The sequence below is a fragment of the Balaenoptera borealis genome (genome assembly GCF_965194805.1).
Source record: "Balaenoptera borealis genome assembly, chromosome: 1".
NCBI lineage: Eukaryota > Metazoa > Chordata > Mammalia > Artiodactyla > Balaenopteridae > Balaenoptera > Balaenoptera borealis.
This window is the reverse complement of record NC_138860.1, coordinates 31,965,801-31,982,929: the sequence shown is the minus strand read 5'-3', so window position 1 is coordinate 31,982,929 and position 17,129 is coordinate 31,965,801. Positions and strand designations below refer to the sequence as shown.

Here is a 17,129-nt window from a genome sequence, read left to right as displayed (position 1 = left end):
TTCCAGAAATATTCTACAGGTGGTACATCTTATCTGAGTGTAGTTGTGACCCATAGCAAAACTGTCATGGAAAGTTGGTCTAGCATGAATTTCGACTCCCATGGGATAATTGCAAGCATCGTGGTGAGGTCACAGGTATTTCCATCAGAGCCAGTGCAGGGCACCACCAGCTCAGGACATAGGCATGTTGTGGGTGGGGTACTCCTAGTGTGCCAGCTGTGTGGCGACAAGAGGGGTAAAGATGGGGTCTGATTGTTACATGCACACTGGTTTAATATCACTTTGTCATCAACAACCGCAAGGATTACTTGCCACCATTGTCTCCATTGCACATGGGAGGATAATAGGCGAGAGGGAAAATCTTGTATCCAGCATCTTACAGAGATCAAGATATGAGAGATAGTTGACTTAATAGATGAGGATTTGGGGTCACATGCCCTTTTTATATTCTGTCATGTTGTTCAAAATTGTTATGTCCTTGGGCAAGTTACTTAACTTTTCTGTATCTCACTTTCTCCTAGATAAAATAGTGAGACTTAAATAAGGTAATCACATAAAGTACTAGCCCAAAGTCTAATACGTAGCCAATGCTCAATAAATATGTTAATGAAAATTATTTTTATTCTCAAGATGAAAGAAAAGGTAAAACAATTAGCAGCACTTAAATATAGTTCATTCTTAGTACCGTAGAGTCATATCTTTTTCTTAGATCTACAGATTGCTTAAAATTATGTTTCCATTTCAGCTTTGTGTCTGAAACCAGAGATAGAACATGGAAGGTTATCTGTGGATAAGAATGGATATGTTGAACCTGAAAATGTCACTGTCCAGTGTGACTCTGGCTATGGTTTGGTTGGTTCCCAAAGTATCACTTGTTCAGAAGACAGAACGTGGTACCCGGAGGTGCCCAAGTGTGAGTGGGTAAGTGGCACAATTCAAGGCAGTTTACAATCTATCAAACCCTAAAATGGGTGTCTCCCTCAAAGCACTGTCCTGCCAGCAAAGGTGACATCTGACTTGTCAAGATTCATTCATACAAAGGAACTCTCAATTTTGCCTTGAAGCCCTCTGGTCAGAAAGGAGTGGCAAGTTTTCCTGCTCTCACTTGAGAACAGGGAAAACTGAGCCCCTTTGGAGTGGAGGGTCTCAGAGACCTGGGGGTACTGACTCCTTAACTTTACTTTTCTAGGGGATATGGTATACTGTTGTCCCGTTTCTGGATGGTCAGCAGAAATAGTCTCTGTTCCCACAGAGGCTTTCTGCGAAGCCATCTCAGAAAAGAGTTATATTCCTCTTAGGAAGACGATGGTGGGGTCCAAGGTGTTTTCTGGTTTTCCTGCTCATCCACCAGTTCTAGGTGGGTCTTGGTCCTGAATCTGTAGTCCTGCCTTTATCAGCATGAACTATGTCCCCTAACAATTGGGAGAGAAGCCTTTTAAGCACACTCATCACATATTTCTCTTTTAGGAGTACCCTGAAGGCTGTGAGCAAGTGGTCAAAGGCAAGAAACTCATGCAGTGTCTCCCAACCCCAGAGGAGGTGAGATTGGCCCTGGAGGTGTATAAGCTGTACCTGGAGATTCAACAACTGGAGCTTCAGAACGATAAGGCGAAGCAAGCCACTCAGGAGTGTTGACTGTAATGTTTCCCACGAAGGGGAGGAAAATGTGCCTTGCTGCCTTAAATCCAATATGGATCACTTCAGTTAATCACCTTTACCATCTCTTTTACACCATCAATTGTGGTAATAATTATCTAGAAAGGATAATTGGTTAATATTTAGTGCTTTGAGACTGTAGAATTATTGATCATTTTCTGATTCATATTTTTGCTTTTCTGGACACAGAGTACACATTTTATCAATTAAAAAATTTACATATCCAACAGTATTTTGTCTTCGTGGTCATTAGGACTCTGTGAAATGAGGTCTATGAAAAAACCCATACATAAAGTTGATACATTTATTTTACGGTAGGGACCTTGGACATATGAACGTGGGTTCACACCAATACATTTCCCTGGATTGCCTTTACTCCACAGTTCCACATGTACAAGTCACTCAGGTGTTCAGTATTTAGATTAAACATCAACACACCCCAAAAGCCTTGTCTGTTGTCCCCCATTTGAAGCAGTCACGCCCTTTTCTAAACTCCCATGCACTTGGCCTCTGCCTCACTAATGCTCCCTTTTGGCTTTTGGCTTGTAAGAAGGGGATTCATGTCTGTGTCTGATCTCCTGATTCCATCCTCAGGAACAAACTCTGAAAGCCTGATGAGTGGAAGCCCACCCGACAGCCACCTTTGTGCTCCCAAGTCCTTGTTCTGATATGGTCCTCATTTTCCTTAATAGAAAGTAAAATGGCTCAAGCAACTACCCCCCACATGAGGAGAAACCCCATATTAATCACATTTATGTCTCGGGGTGTTCGGAGACTTCCTCCAACACTTGCATCCTCTAAAATCTCTCTCTCATTCATATCTCAGTTCCTTTGGTTGTTCTATTTCCTTTGTACACAGAACTCTATGGGGGAACAGTGACCTCTTTATTTTAATTCCCCCAAACATACTCCAATGAGACAAGGGTGTGTAGCAAACTTTCACTAAACTTTAGATAGGTTTGAATTGCTATAGTAACCTACTTAATATAGAAGATATCTGTCCATGGTCTTTTTTTTTTATTCACTATTTTTTAATTCCAATACTGTATTTCACTCTATGTATAATATGTTCATTCATCTTCATATAGAAATACTGCTAAGTGAGTTGCCATACCATGGTCTTAAAAGCCATTTGTCTGGTCCTTTTACTCAGAATTTCTTTTGGTTGATGTTTATTTTGGGTTTCTCCTGAGACAAGTGGGGAACTACTTTCCTTGGGAGGTGCCCCAGAAAGCACTGTGATTGAGTGGGGTAGTAAGATGGGGAAGCGAGGACAGCCTCAAGAGGTCATTGCTGTTGCAAGCAGAAGCTTAATCATGCTGACTGCCTTCTGGGAGCATGGGGAACACAACTCCGAGTTGTCTTTCTAAGGAGGATGAGCCGGGGTATTTATTCACCAGTACCCTCCTCTCATTGGTAAAGACTTGCTCTAGCAGCACTGACGCCCAATCACATCCGACCCCACTGCGGGCCGGTGGGGCCGGCAATGAAACATCAAGGCAGAGACACACGGGTAGCCAATGGCTCTGTGGGGACGCTTGTGGTAACCCCCAGAGCAGGGATGTGGGGAGAGCATAGATGATATCTTCTCCAGTTGCTTTTTCTCTGCGGACATGTTGTTCCAGTCTATGTTTTTTTCCCTACTCAAATTTCTCATTTGCCTGTATTAGACTCCTGCAACAGTTGGATTTTGTAGCCCTTAACACAATTCCCTTCATTTTTTCACAGTGAGCAGTTTAGTTCTTCATCCTCCATTGGGCTCTTTTCCAATTCTGGTATTTCTTGTTATATGAATTCTCACAAATCAAATATTTGCTCACACTGCCTACAAAACAGTTAAAATTCACCAATCCCCTGTAACAAATATTATTCCTCCTTTTTTGGTTTGGGATGTGAGGATGTAGTATGAGCCTCAGGGGTTCTTCATACACTTTGTGAATAGGATTGCATCATCATCTGCTCTCATTGTCCAAATGCCTTGTGTATTATAATTATCTTCACATTCATCATCAAAAATATGATCTAAGAAAGTGGAATATCCTGTTAAGAATGTGAGTGAGCTGAGAAGGCTTAGGAAAGCTTTTTTAGAAGAATCTGCAAGAGAGGAACTTGTTCAATTTGGTGCTCATTGAGGGTTTGTGTGAGAGGAAGAAAAGGGACCTGGATCTTTTATACCAAAAATTTAAAGTTTAGAACATATGGAAAAATAATTGCCATTGCCTTATGAGGAAGGAGTAGGGCAGATGTATTTATTTAAAAAAAAAATTGAATTGCCAGCATAGTCTCATGTTAGCAGGAGCTGTATAATTGTAAGCAAAGGAAACCCAAACAGATGTCCATTCTGTTTATGTCTGTGTCTTCCTGCAATGGTTCTCTCTACTTCCAGCATCAGCAAGGACTGGAGGAGAAGATGCTGGCCAGTTCCTTGGGATTAGATGTGGATAAATATCTGGCAATTGTTTCACTCACTGGCTTTTACTACTTCTCACTCATCTTCTCTCACCAGCAGGAGTGATTATATGCTCCCATCTCCCTCCTTTGCCAGCAAACTTCACTCAGAAAAGCCTTCATTCATTAAGTACTGTAATAATTTGAAAACCATGTCTTTGCTTATTTATTTTATTTTGTTATGTGCTGATTGAATTAATTTCCTATTTCATTATAATTTATATCATTTATTATTTATATCACATTATTTTTTTTACTATAGTATGTATCTTCTCTACAATTGAATAAAAACGTAATTTCTATTTCATACTATATAGTATCATTGAACACTGCTTGCAATTATACTCACTAATGAGTTCACTGATTATTAGATAAAGATAGTTGATGTTTTTAAATGTATTATATACATAGAAGTCCTTGGTAGATTTTTGTAGCTGTGCTTAAGAATGTTTTACTGATACAGAGAATTTGGTTTGGATATTGGGATAGGTTGGGAAAGAATAATTTTTCTCATTTTCCTAAATGAAATTAAGATTTCTACTATCTGATTCTTACTTCCACATCATTTTATTAGTGGATTAGAATTGAATAGCTAAGTATGCTTATATTTTGGTATTATTTATGTGCTCAGATAAAGAATTCTACCTCAAGCTTCATTCTTTAGTTGTAAAGCAGAAATAGTTGAGGCTTTTAAATGTCAATCCTTCATGTTTCCTTCCTTGCCATTCTCTGTGAGTATAAAGGATCAGTACAGAGACTATAATTCACACTGATATGAATTATTTCTCCATTCTTTACTTTATTCTTTTATTTAAATGCCTCTCAAAATATCTAAAATAAATGCGTGTACACATAAACAAATTTTTTTAAATTAATTAATTATTTATTTGTTTGTTTTTTGGCTGTGTTGGGTCTTCGTTTCTGTGCAAGGGCTTTCTCTAGCTGTGGCGAGCGGGGGCCACTCTTCATCGCGGTGCACGGGCCTCTCACTGTCGCGGCCTCTCGTTGCGGAGCACAAGCTCCAGACGCGCAGGCTCAGTAGTTGTGACTCACGGGCCCAGTTGATCCGCGGCATGTGGGATCCTCCCAGACCAGGGCTCCAACCCGTGTCCCCTGCATTGGCAGGCAGATTCTCAACCACTGCGCCACCAGGGAAGCCCAGCAAATATTGAAACAATAAAGGTGGGTGTAAACAGTGCAACTCCATTACATTTTTCTTTTCTTTTTTCATTTTAAATTTAAATTTCACACTTAAAGTTTTAATTTTTATATAAAATTGTAATTATAAATTTAAAGTTATAAATTATATAAAATTATACATTATATAAAAATTATAAATTGTAAACCACATTACAAGTGAAACTATTTCTTGACTTATCAATCTTATTTATCTTTAAAATTAATTTAAAACCTAAGTACATTTAACAAATTAGTGCACTAACTGGACCCACACAATCCCTTTTCCCTAATCTCAGAGAAACACTGTCACTTCTTGTAACATTTTTTTTTCCTGGTATTTATCACCATATTTTTACCTAACTTGTTTTTTCTACTGTTTAATGAATTGTCCATTTGTCTATTGAATACAAACAAAGATTCAATCATCTTCTAATTTAATCATCTGCATTTCTTCCTTCTTCCCGTGTAGTTATTGCACAATTTCAGTTACACGTTGTGACTGAACTAAATCAAGTAGTGTTCCGTGAGCATGTTCCTCTCTTTACAACTTTCTTTTGTTCTATCCTGTGTTGATAGTGCCCTTTTTTAGTGAAGTTGTCTGCTTGCTTGCTTAGTTTTCTATATTTCTATTTCCAATTCCTCCTAAATGCTCCAAGAGATTTTTCAGTCTACCAAGATTGTTCCAATGTTCAGAGACATCAGGTGCTTATCAACTCCCTTCTAGTCCCAATAGACCCTCCTCTCAGAGCCCTCCACTCTCCCACTTGGCCTTAGTTTAGGTTCCACCAGGAGCAGACCCTGAAACAAGAATTAAAGTGTAAGTAGTTTGTTTGGAAGATGCAGGAAACACCAGGAGATGAGTAGGGCAGTGAGACAGGGAAGGAAAGACAGCCAATAAAGGTATGTTATCAAGCCAGTTAAGATGACAGGAGCCTAACACCAGGGGAAACTGGTAAAGATGTTCAACTCACACCTCAGGGTAATCACCCAAAGGTGAGGGAGCTGGGGTAGTGATACTAACTTCCATCAGTTGTTAATTGAGAGCTGCTTCTGGGAGGTGTTACTTACCTCCATTTTTCCTGCTAAACGAAAATCAGAGTGGCTTTAAAGAGTTCTGGAAAAGCCTAGGCAAAAGGAAGCAGAACTGGCATCTGGAAGTTGTCCAGACTGTGCTGAAGTGGTAGGGCCCTAGTGACATGGACAGGATGCTTGATAAAAAAAAAATATTTTTTTTTTTGAGATTTCTTCATTCATGTATTTATTCCACAATTAAAATAAATCATAATTTAAAGCCATAACATTTTTAAAAGGTAAAGGAGAATTTGTGTCACAGCTGTATTAATAAAACAGACATTGGTCTAAAGTGCAACACTAAACAGGTGTTCTCTGTTCCCATGGTGGATTAAATACATAACAATTACACATAAAATTTCACTAAAGATCTGCTACACACTTCAGCACATGGTGGATGCTCTCACACCTGCAGACTCACTTTTGTTACTTTCTCTGGTTCTTGGATCCATGTTTTCCTCTTTCTTGAATTTTCATTTTACTAAAGCCCATCCTTTGGGAACTGCCCGAGAAATGATGCATAGGAAGTAAAAATTTGGGTCTTGGCATGTTTGAAACTGTCTTCATTTTCACACTTGATTGATAGTTTGGCTGTGTGTAGAAGGCTAGGTTAAAAATAATTTTCCCTCTCATTTTAAGGGGATTTCTCCACTGTCTTATTACTTCCAGTACAGCTATTGAGAAGTCAGAGGACATCCTGACTTCTGACCTGATTTTCTCCCCCCTACTCTGGAAGTTTTAAAGATACACTTGTCACCCGCGACGTTCTAAAATATCATGTTGATGCACTTTGTTATATTTTATCTCTTCATTCATTTTGCCGGTTTTTGATGAGTGCTTTCAGACTGTAAACTCATGTTCTTCTGGTCTGAGAAATTTTTTTCCGTAATTTCTTCAATAATATTTCTTCACTGTTTTCTCTTACTGAAGTCCAATTAGTCTGATATTGGATCTCCTTGTTGATTGGTTGATTGTCTACTTTTGCTATGTTTTCTGCCTTTATTCTTACCCCCAGCCCTTCACACACTTCCTGGGAGAGTCCCTTGGCTTTATATTCCAACTCTTTTGTTGAATTTTTCAATTTCTTTTAAGAATATTTAATGTTTTCCAAATGATTTCTATTCTTTTCTTTTTCTTTAAAAAAATAATATCCTGTTCCTTCTACCTAGATTCATTCTTGACTCCATGGAGCTATTTGTAATAGCTAGTGTTATTTTGCTCCCTGCAAACCTTTATTAATGATCACTGGTCAGTTCTTTTTGAAGAGTGAGGCCTGAATAATCTCATTTAAAATTCTGTGGTGTATATGAACAAATTTTGCTGACTGTAGGCTTACTTGCAGTCTGATGGGACAGGTGAGGCATTTTAAATTAAATTGTCATAACAGAGACTGCTAATTGTTTTTCTATATTAACCCCCTTTTGATTTTAAGAAGCAGAACCACTTCTACCATTTTAAATATCAGCAGGACACATCGCCTCTCTTCACTAGAGCCTACCTTGGAGCAACTTTCCAATGGGTGTGACTTCCCGGTCACTTACTTAAAAAAGAAGCTGCTTGACAGAGTTATAGATATAGAGAACAAATAGGTGGTTACTAGAGAGGAGAGGGGTGGGGGAAGGAAATAAATAGGTGAGGGAGATTAAGAGGTACAAACTTCCAGTTGCAGAATAAATGAGCCACCTGTATGAAATGTACAGTGTGAGGAATACAGTCAGTAACTGTGTAATATTTTTGTATAATGACATATTGTAACTATATTTATCATGGTGCATTTTGAAATGTATAGAAATATTGAATCACTATGTTGTGCAACAGGAACTACCATAGTGTTATAGGTTAATTATACTTCAAAAACAAACAAACTGATAGAAAAAGAGATCAGATTGAGGTGGAAGGGGGTATTGGATGAAGGCAGTCAAGAGGTACACACTTCCAGTAATAAGATAAATAAGTGTTAGGGATGTAATGTACAACATGATAAATATAATTATCACTGCTGTATGTTACATATGAAAGTTGTTAAGAGAGTACGTATCTTAAGGGGTTTTATCACAAGAAAAAAATTTTTCTATTTCTTTAATTTTGTATATATATGTATCTATATGAGATGATGGATGTTCACTAAACTTATTGTGATAATCACTTCATGATAAATGTAAATCAAATCATTATGCTGTACACCTTAAACTCTCATAGTGCTGTATGTCAATTATATCTCAATAAAACTGGGAAGGGGGTGGGGGTAAGAAGCTGCTTGCTCTCTGCTTCCTTTTTCCCCATGGTGAGGGCTGAAATGCTGACAGAGTGCTGGTGAACCAACTTCCGCCATGCTGAGGAGGGTAGCATCCCGTGGGATGCGGAAGCAACAAGGAGGAAGGGACCTGGTCCTTGGTTAATCATGTGGGCAGAACTGCTGACCATCCTAAATGCCCTTATGCCTCCTCTTTCGTGAAAGACAAATTTCTGTCTGATTTGAGCCACTGAGCTTTTGGATGTCCTGTTTCCTGACAGAGTGGGGAATCCCCCAATATTAGTGTTTATTAGTGTCTTCTCTGCTGCTGTCTAGTTTCTCCAGAGAAAGAGCTTCTGGTCTTCTGCTTGCTTATTTATAACTTGAACTTCTACCATGCAAGACGAAATTATTGCTTCTATATTCTCTTTGAATTCTGTTTTCTCCCTCTACCCCTCAGCCTATCTCCATCACATTACTTTTGCACTATCAACATTGAGAGAACTTTCATTTTTCCTGAAATAGTTGCTCCCTTTCCTAAAATGCAGAGGATTTGCATTTGCCTCTTTGTTTTAATGAAATGTTTTCCCTTCCACTATGATTAGTTCATCTTTGCATTTCCCTCAGAGGTTTGCTCACAGTGGTGCTGAATAATTATGCTGTGAGTAAAAAGTGTATACAGTTGTATGAAATGTTAATTTGGTGCTAAAGTTTAGTTCGGTCTAAGAAAGTCAACTACAAAGCCTCAGCTGACAAATATTCTCTGACCACAAGAAAATGAATTACAACTAAGTGGATTATTTCTATTCTAGGTTTAATAACCTTGGGGAGAAGGAAATTGGTAAACCAGAGGCTCTGCCATGAAAAATTTTAACTAAGGGGAGACTCTATTGATTGTACTGCCATTTTGTATTCATGGGAGCCAAAAAAAGGAGGATATTATTTTCTAAAATTCCTCTGAATCCAGGAGTTATTCTTCTTAGTCCTTTTGTCACCAATTTTAGGCAAATAACCAATTTTCTGATACTGATAATGAGCTGATTTGCAGATTTAAAGATATGATGAGTTCTCTTATATTCAAAATATATTTAAATACTCTACATGAATTTATGTAATTTTAAAAATTTTATTTCCAAAAAGTATTTTTTCTTAGAACCTTTAGATGTCATCTAGCTCAATACCTGATAGAAGCTTGAGTATTGCAAGTTTTAAATTACATCCATTTTTAAGGTATACCAGAATGTACATGTATCAATCTGGGTCTAATCAGGAGAGAGAAACCACACAATGATTTAAACAGGGGAAGTTAAATATAAAGAATTATTCAATTGTGATAAAAGAGAAGCTATAAGCTATAAGAAAACTCTATATGGTTCCCTAGGGCTGTGGGAAGGTACTCAAGAAAGGACAAACTTCAAAGGGGGGCCTTTTCCAATGCTTGGGTTTAGGTCTCATTGGAAAAGGTGTAATTGCAACCTACTAGATGCCGGGGAAGTTCAGCAAGTTGCCTGGACCAGAGCTGGTCTACAGAAACCACGCTTGGGAATGCAGGCAGGGCATAAGTGAGCTGCAGCTGGTGAGTATGCACGTGGGCCTGAAGCTGGCCCAGGGGCACTAGAGCATTCTGTGTTAGTGAAGTGACTGCCGATGGTAGCCAGGAGCATAGGCGTGCAGAGTGATAGGGAATCCAGTGGCAAGCCTACAAGACAGAGATGGGGTGCCAGGCACATGGCAGCTGGTGGCCAGGTGTGCAGGCCTGCAGAGAGAGTGCCAGTGTGGCAAGAGGCCTGGAATAGCACCGCTGTTAGGAGAACCACAGGAAGGTGGTGGCCAGGCCAGTTCAGGGCTGCAAAATTACCATGGGATTCTGCATTCTGGGCACAGGGCTGGGGCAGAGTGCTAGTAGGTATCCTTACACTCACAGTGCTAACCCACTGTGAAGCAGCAGGAAACAGCAGGAGTGTACCTTCTTCCCACAATGTTCCTCTAGCACCCTCTACTGAGAAAGCTGAGCATCATGTTCACTGCAAAGCGGAAATGTTCAAAGGAATTCTGTTCATGATCACAGAGTTGTGTGTAATAAATGGTGAATTTGGAGCTAAAGGCAATACATTGATAAATAGCAGAGCATGAATAACTTAAAGTTGCTAAAATAAAAATGTGAAGTCAAAATCACTCAACGATTGCTTAGAGTTAAATCTATAAAGAAGGAAATGCTGGAAGAGTAGCAGCAAATTTATTAAAATTTAGGTTTATAATCTAAATTTTGTTTATTTTCCACCAAGGAAAAAATGGGAAATACAATGGTTATGTATTTCCTGTTGGTGGAAAACTAAAAATATTTCTGACAGAGGACCTTGTTTGCTCTTACTAAAATAGGTAATATTAAAATAGAAAATTAAAATTTATCTCATGAGTTATTTTATAAGAAACCATGAATAACGTCATGGACAACACCATCACCAATTTCAAAGCTATTCTTCCAATAGCCAAATATATAGCCTTTTATAAGAACTGAGTTGATCTATTAAAACATAAGCTGAGATTGATGTTTTTGCAAGGAGTTAAGTTACTGTGCATCTATCCAGACACATAGCTACTAAAGCTCTATTTTGAAGCAAAGATGGACCATGGAATATATAGAGAAATGAATAAATAGCATCTCTGTTAGACTAGTGGTTCCCCAATTTTTGCATATGAGAATCATTGGGGGCATTTCAGTAGTAATTCAGATCCTTGAAGACTTACCAGATGTATTTGTAGGGGATGGGGCCTGAGAGTCTGGATTTTTAACCACCACAAGGCATTTTTGGGGAACTGCCTGAACCAAATTTGCAATCTCTCCTTGAGGGCGGCCCATAATCATTCACAGGTTGATACAGTGGTTCAAAGGCCCACTCCGCTTGACCCAATCTTGGACATTTTCAAAGGGCCATCCAGCTTTTGAGTGCCCTGGAGATCTGCTGAAACTTCTGATGCCACTGCTTCCCAGTTCAACTCTTCCCTCCACCCAATCCTGCCCCTCTCCCTCCTTTATGGGCCTTGTTCCTGAAAGGACTCCTCAATGACCCACCTGTGTGCAGCCTCCATCTCAGAGTCTGTTTCCCAGGGAACCGAACGTATGAACTGTTCGTAGGTTAACCTAACTTATGAAATGTCTTCTTTTTTGATTTACTTGTTCTTTTCTCATGATGTTATTTGCTAGTTCTATTTTTGGAATGATTTGTAAAGAAGTCTTTTCTATTTATGGCATTAAATCTTACTTTGTTACATATGTTTTAATTATTTTAGTATATTTTTGTTATCTTTTCTATTTACTTAATAATGTTTGATATATGAGTGGTGTAAAAATTATACCTGAGTTAAACATTTTTCCCTTTGTTTTCACCTTTGATACTGTGCTTAAAAGCTTTATACCACAAAACTATGTGACTCTTCATGGACATTTAGAATGCTCCCAAGGGACTTATTGAAAAACAGAAAATCAGTAGATAAAAGCAATCTTCAATTGCCTACAGTTAGATCCATGGAAGAGGAAGTGTCAGAAAAGTAGATCGTGAACAAAATGACAAAGGGACAGAGTGAGTATCAGATGGAACAGACTGGGGATTCTTACCCTTACTTCTGAAGTTTTGTTATAAAGAAGAAAATATCGAAGATCTCATCAGCAAATGCATAAGTACCCTCATGTTGAAATTACAAAGCCCTGAGAGGATCCGACTCCAGCAACAGGGCACTTATAGTCAGAACACCTTTGATATGGTTAATATTTGAGGATACAAATATTTAATGATAACATTTGTATCATGCTTTAATTGCCAGCAACAAAGTTGGTCTTAGACTACAACTGATATACCTATGCGTTTGGTTTTAATCGTCTCACTTCTGAATCCAAATCTTTCAAGAGTGTTTGGAAACTAATACTGTATAGATATGTTTATGACTCAGCATGTAGGAGACTCTGGTTCAATATCATAGTATTTCTTACCTATTCAGTTTCCATCCACCTCCAAAATATATCTCTAATTTACTTCAGAAAGACTCCAGTTCTGTCTGTCACAACTTTCTCTTACAAAACCGATTTCCTCATGCCTTACTCCATCACTGCCCTATCACTTTTTTTTAAACATCACCGCTCTCTTGATGTGTAGTGGTCACTTCCTTTCTGTTGTTTATAGTTTTACAAAATAAGTGTGCATTCTTAATCACTAGCTTAATGTTGATTTGTTATTCCTTTTTATAAATGGGATCATGCAACGTGTATTATATTGTGTCCGATTTCTTTTGCTTATATTCCTGAGATTTATTCATGATGTGTTATAACTGTAGTTCATTCATTCTCATTGTTATATATCGTTCTGTTGTGTGAGCATACTGCAGTTTACTTATCATTTTAATAAGGATAGAATTTATGTTTTCAGTTCTTTGGCTACTACACAACTATGAATATTTCTGTACATGTCTTCTGGGGCACATGCCGGTTGTAGAGTGCACATACCCAATTTTTATAGATAAATTTCCAAAATCTAGGTTTATATCCTGGCTGTGCCACTTAAAAGTTATATGACCATTTACAGTTACTTAAACTCTTTGTCCCTCAATTTTATTTTTGATAAAATGGAGAGAATGATAGTACTCGTCTCAGAGTTAACAGATCAATGTTGTATTGATACATGTAATTTAACACATAGCCATGCTTAGTAACTGTCATTATAATTATTAATATTATTGTTATAGAAAGAATGCATGGAGAGAATAATCCACAGTAACTATTTATAATTTGTATTCAGTATTTCTCATCTCTAAATATCTTGTCCTCTTTTGATATCTTTTCCTGCACATCATAAAATGCTCAAAAATAGATTTTCAAGGGACTTCCCTGGTGGTCCAGTGGTTAAGACTGCGCTCCCAATGTGCAGGGGGCACGGGTTCAGTCCCTGGTTGGGAAACTAAGATCCTGCATGTCGCACGGTTAAAAAAAACAAAAAAGATTTTCAACATATCTCTGGGTCTGAAACCAGAGCTTTGGCTTAGGAATTGTCATCATTCACTGCACCTGAGTTTTTGCATCCCATCATATTACTTGCTAAACAAAACCTGTGTCCAGAGGTACCCAAGTATGAGTGAGCTAGTGACATACATTTAAGAAACTTCTTTTTTATTACTCTCTAAAATTGTGGCCCACTTAAAATTTACTATCTCAATCACTGCTGCTGAGATTGGATTTAATATGGGTATTATTTATGCGTTTTTTAAACTCAATTATAAGAGCTAGTTCTTCATCTTTGGCACATTCTGAGTTAGAAGTAGCAGGTTTCAATGCTTTCATATTTTTCAGCAAATAAGATCCAGACCCCAGGACAGGAAGAAATCATAGACCCAGCTTTCCTAGCCTCCAGCTTTACATTTTTGTCCAATGAACCCTGTGTCCTTTTTTGGGTAGGTCATTTGAACCATCCTTCCAATTGTCCCTCATGGGTAAGGGTAAGCAAAGGGAACAATGGACTATTATGACGTTATCAATTTGAGTACTGGCTAAGGGGAAGGAGGAAATTCAATATACACTGCCACTTTTTTTTCTATAGTTAATCATTTGCAGGAACAATTAACTGTTACTTCTTATCTATTCTCGCTTATTTTTACCCGACCAGCCAACCACCAATCACATTGCTGGAACTCAGGATTTTCCGTTGAGCATTTGCTTGAAAGGCAAGGATGTAATGATAAATTCTGTTGTAGAGAAGGCTAAGAATATCTGAGATCAAAGGTTCCTCATCTTGAGAGAAACAACTCAAGGCAAAATTACAGAGTCTTCTGTTCCTTGCTCAGAAACCTACAGGTAAGTAATTTACTAAACACTCAGATTACCTTGGGGGAAAGGCTGATGTTTTGTCTCTGAGGAGTGAAGTCTTCAAAGGATAAGGCAGAGAGATATACTCAAGCATCTGTTCATCAGAAATCCTTTCAGGATTCCTGTATTTTGTGGTAGAAAAAAATGGTTTGTGTGACTTGAAAAGTACTTATAAATTTTTGAAGACAATTATTTAATTATAGACATGGGAATAAGAACGCCTGGTAATGAAATAAATTGTCAAGTAAATCCAGAGTGTAAGGTGTTATTTTTATTGATTCTAAAATATGTGTGTTGGTTGGTTTTCTGCCCATCTCTCACATCTGGGAGAATAAGCAGGAAGTAATTCAAGTTTCCTGGAAGGGCAAGGGTGGTTCAGTGAGAGAGTGGGACACAGAAGATCTGGTTTTCAGAGTCTACATTCAGCAAAGTTTTTAGGTTTCTCTTTGGAGACTTCATCCACCTGCTATCAATCTTTGAGAGCAAGGAGATACTGGTAATGCTCTATTCAGTCTTTTAAGCAAGAAACCATAGTCTTCCTCACCTCTTTTCTCTCCCTCACTTTCTGCAATTGGCATTGTTCTCTTCTGCCTTGAAATTCTCTTCTACCTTGGTTGAGCATGGTATAGTCCTATTTTGGTTGCCAATTCATTCTTTCAACCACTTCTGTCTTTGTTGCCTCCTGTCTGACCTAAACTGGTAGTAAAAGGAGAGTGAAAGTAAAGTAACTAGAATAAACAGAAGCATAAAAAAAAAACTCGAAATGGATCTCAGACTTGAATGGAAGAACTAAAACTATAAAACACTTAGAAGAAATCATAAGTGTAAATCTTCATGACGGGTTAGGCAATGATTTCTTAGATACATAAGCAACAAAATTAAAAAAAATAGATAAACTGGACTTCATCTAAATTAAAAACTTTTGTGCTTCAAAGGATACCATGAAGAATAAATAGAAAGCCCACAGGGTGACAAGTGACTTGTATCCAGAATATATAAGAAACTCTTACAACTTAGCAATAAAAAGGCAATTAACCCAATTAAAAATGGGCAAATGATTTTAATACACATTTCTTTAAAGAAGATATCCATATAATAATAAGCACATAAAAAGATGTTCAGCATCATTAGTCATTAGAGAAATGTAAATAAAACCCACAATGAGGTACCACTTCATACTCACTAGGATGGCTAAATGAAAAAAGAGAAACAATTACAAGTGTTGAGGGAGAATGCGGAGAAACTGGAGCCCTCGTTCACTGCTGGTGGGAATGTCAAATGATGCAGTCACTTTGGAAAACAATTGGGCAGTTCCTCAAAGTATTAAACATAGAGTTACCATATGATCCAGCAATCCTGCTCCTAGGTATACACTCAAGAAAAAATGAAAACAAGTGTCCACACACAAAAGAATGTACATGAATGTTCATAGCGGAATTACTCATAATAGCTCAAAAGTGAAAACAACCCAAATGCCCATCAGCTAAAGGATGGATAAACAAAAAGTGGAATAGTCATACAACAGAATATTATTCAGTCATAAAAAGGAATGAAGTACTGGTCCTGTGACAGTGATGAACCCTAAAAATATTTTACAAAGTTTAGGAAGCCTGTCACAAAACCCCACATACTGTATGATTCTATTTATATGAAAAGTCTAGAACAGACAGATCCACAGAGACAGAAAGTAGGCTAGTGGTTGCCAGGGCCTGGGAGGGAGGTAGAAACGGGGAGTGACTGCAAATGGGTGTAGGATTTCTTTCTGGGGTGATAAAAATATTCTAAAATTTGATGGTGGTTATGGTTGCACAACTCTGTGAATATATAATACTAAAAGCCACTGAATTTTACACTTGAAGTGGATGAATTTTATGGTTTGTGAATTATTTCTCAGTAAAGCTTTTATAAAATAATTACATGTGGGAGGAAAGAGGGCAGAATAAGATTTTTATGAACAACTGAGTTTATGGAGCATGTAAGTTTTTGCACCTACGGGAGACAATTGGGCCCAGAGGTCTGTGAGTGATTCATGGATGATGGTCAAAGTCATGAGGTTGATGAGTTCCTCCCAGGAAGACAGTTAAGGTGAGGGAAGAAGAAGCCCAGGATGGACCCCTGTGCACGCCAGCACTGCTGCTCTGGGTGTGGCACTGGGTTTCACTATTACCATGAGCCATAGTGAAGGCCAGACCAAGGCTTCTGGCCCAAGTCCAGCATGCCTTCCTCTGCACCGGGGCTGGGTTAAAGACCCTTGGAATTGCAGCCACCCATCATTATAATTTTATATCATTATTGTGATGATGTTTTTGTCTTCTAGGAGTTCACCTTCCACCAGAGTGAGTCCCATGTTAATTCCAATTCTATTCCTCTCTTCCCTAGATTGAACAATTGCCAGTATTCTTTTCTTGATGCTTACCATGTTTCAGGCACCATGCCAAGTCCTTTACAGAAAATATTCTTATTTAATTCTCTCAACAATTCTGAGAGAATTGTATAGTTATCATTCTTTTTTTTTTTTTTAAATTGGGGTAGAATTGCTTTACAATGTTGTGTTAGTTTCTGCTGTACAACAAAGTGAATCAGCTATATGTATACATATATCCCCTCCCTCTTGGACTTCCCTCCCACCCCACCCCCTATCCCATCCACCTAGGTCACCACAAAGCACCAAGCTGAGCTCCCTGAACTATA

At 38.1% G+C, this 17,129-nt stretch overlaps 1 protein-coding gene across 8 annotated transcripts in view; it reads left to right on the top strand.

The window, feature by feature from the left end:
* Window positions 1-1,888, top strand: part of C4BPA (complement component 4 binding protein alpha) — a 42,579-nt gene extending 40,691 nt beyond the window's left edge. For all 8 annotated transcript variants that reach the window (XM_082340593.1, XM_082340594.1, XM_082340595.1 and 5 more), the window contains 2 exons: window positions 746-921; window positions 1,468-1,888. In XM_082340593.1, coding sequence (XP_082196719.1) covers window positions 746-921; window positions 1,468-1,635 — 344 coding nt within the window. In that variant the 3' untranslated portion in view covers window positions 1,636-1,888. The remainder of the gene's footprint in view (window positions 1-745; window positions 922-1,467) is intronic.
* Window positions 1,889-17,129: the final 15,241 nt, after the last annotated feature.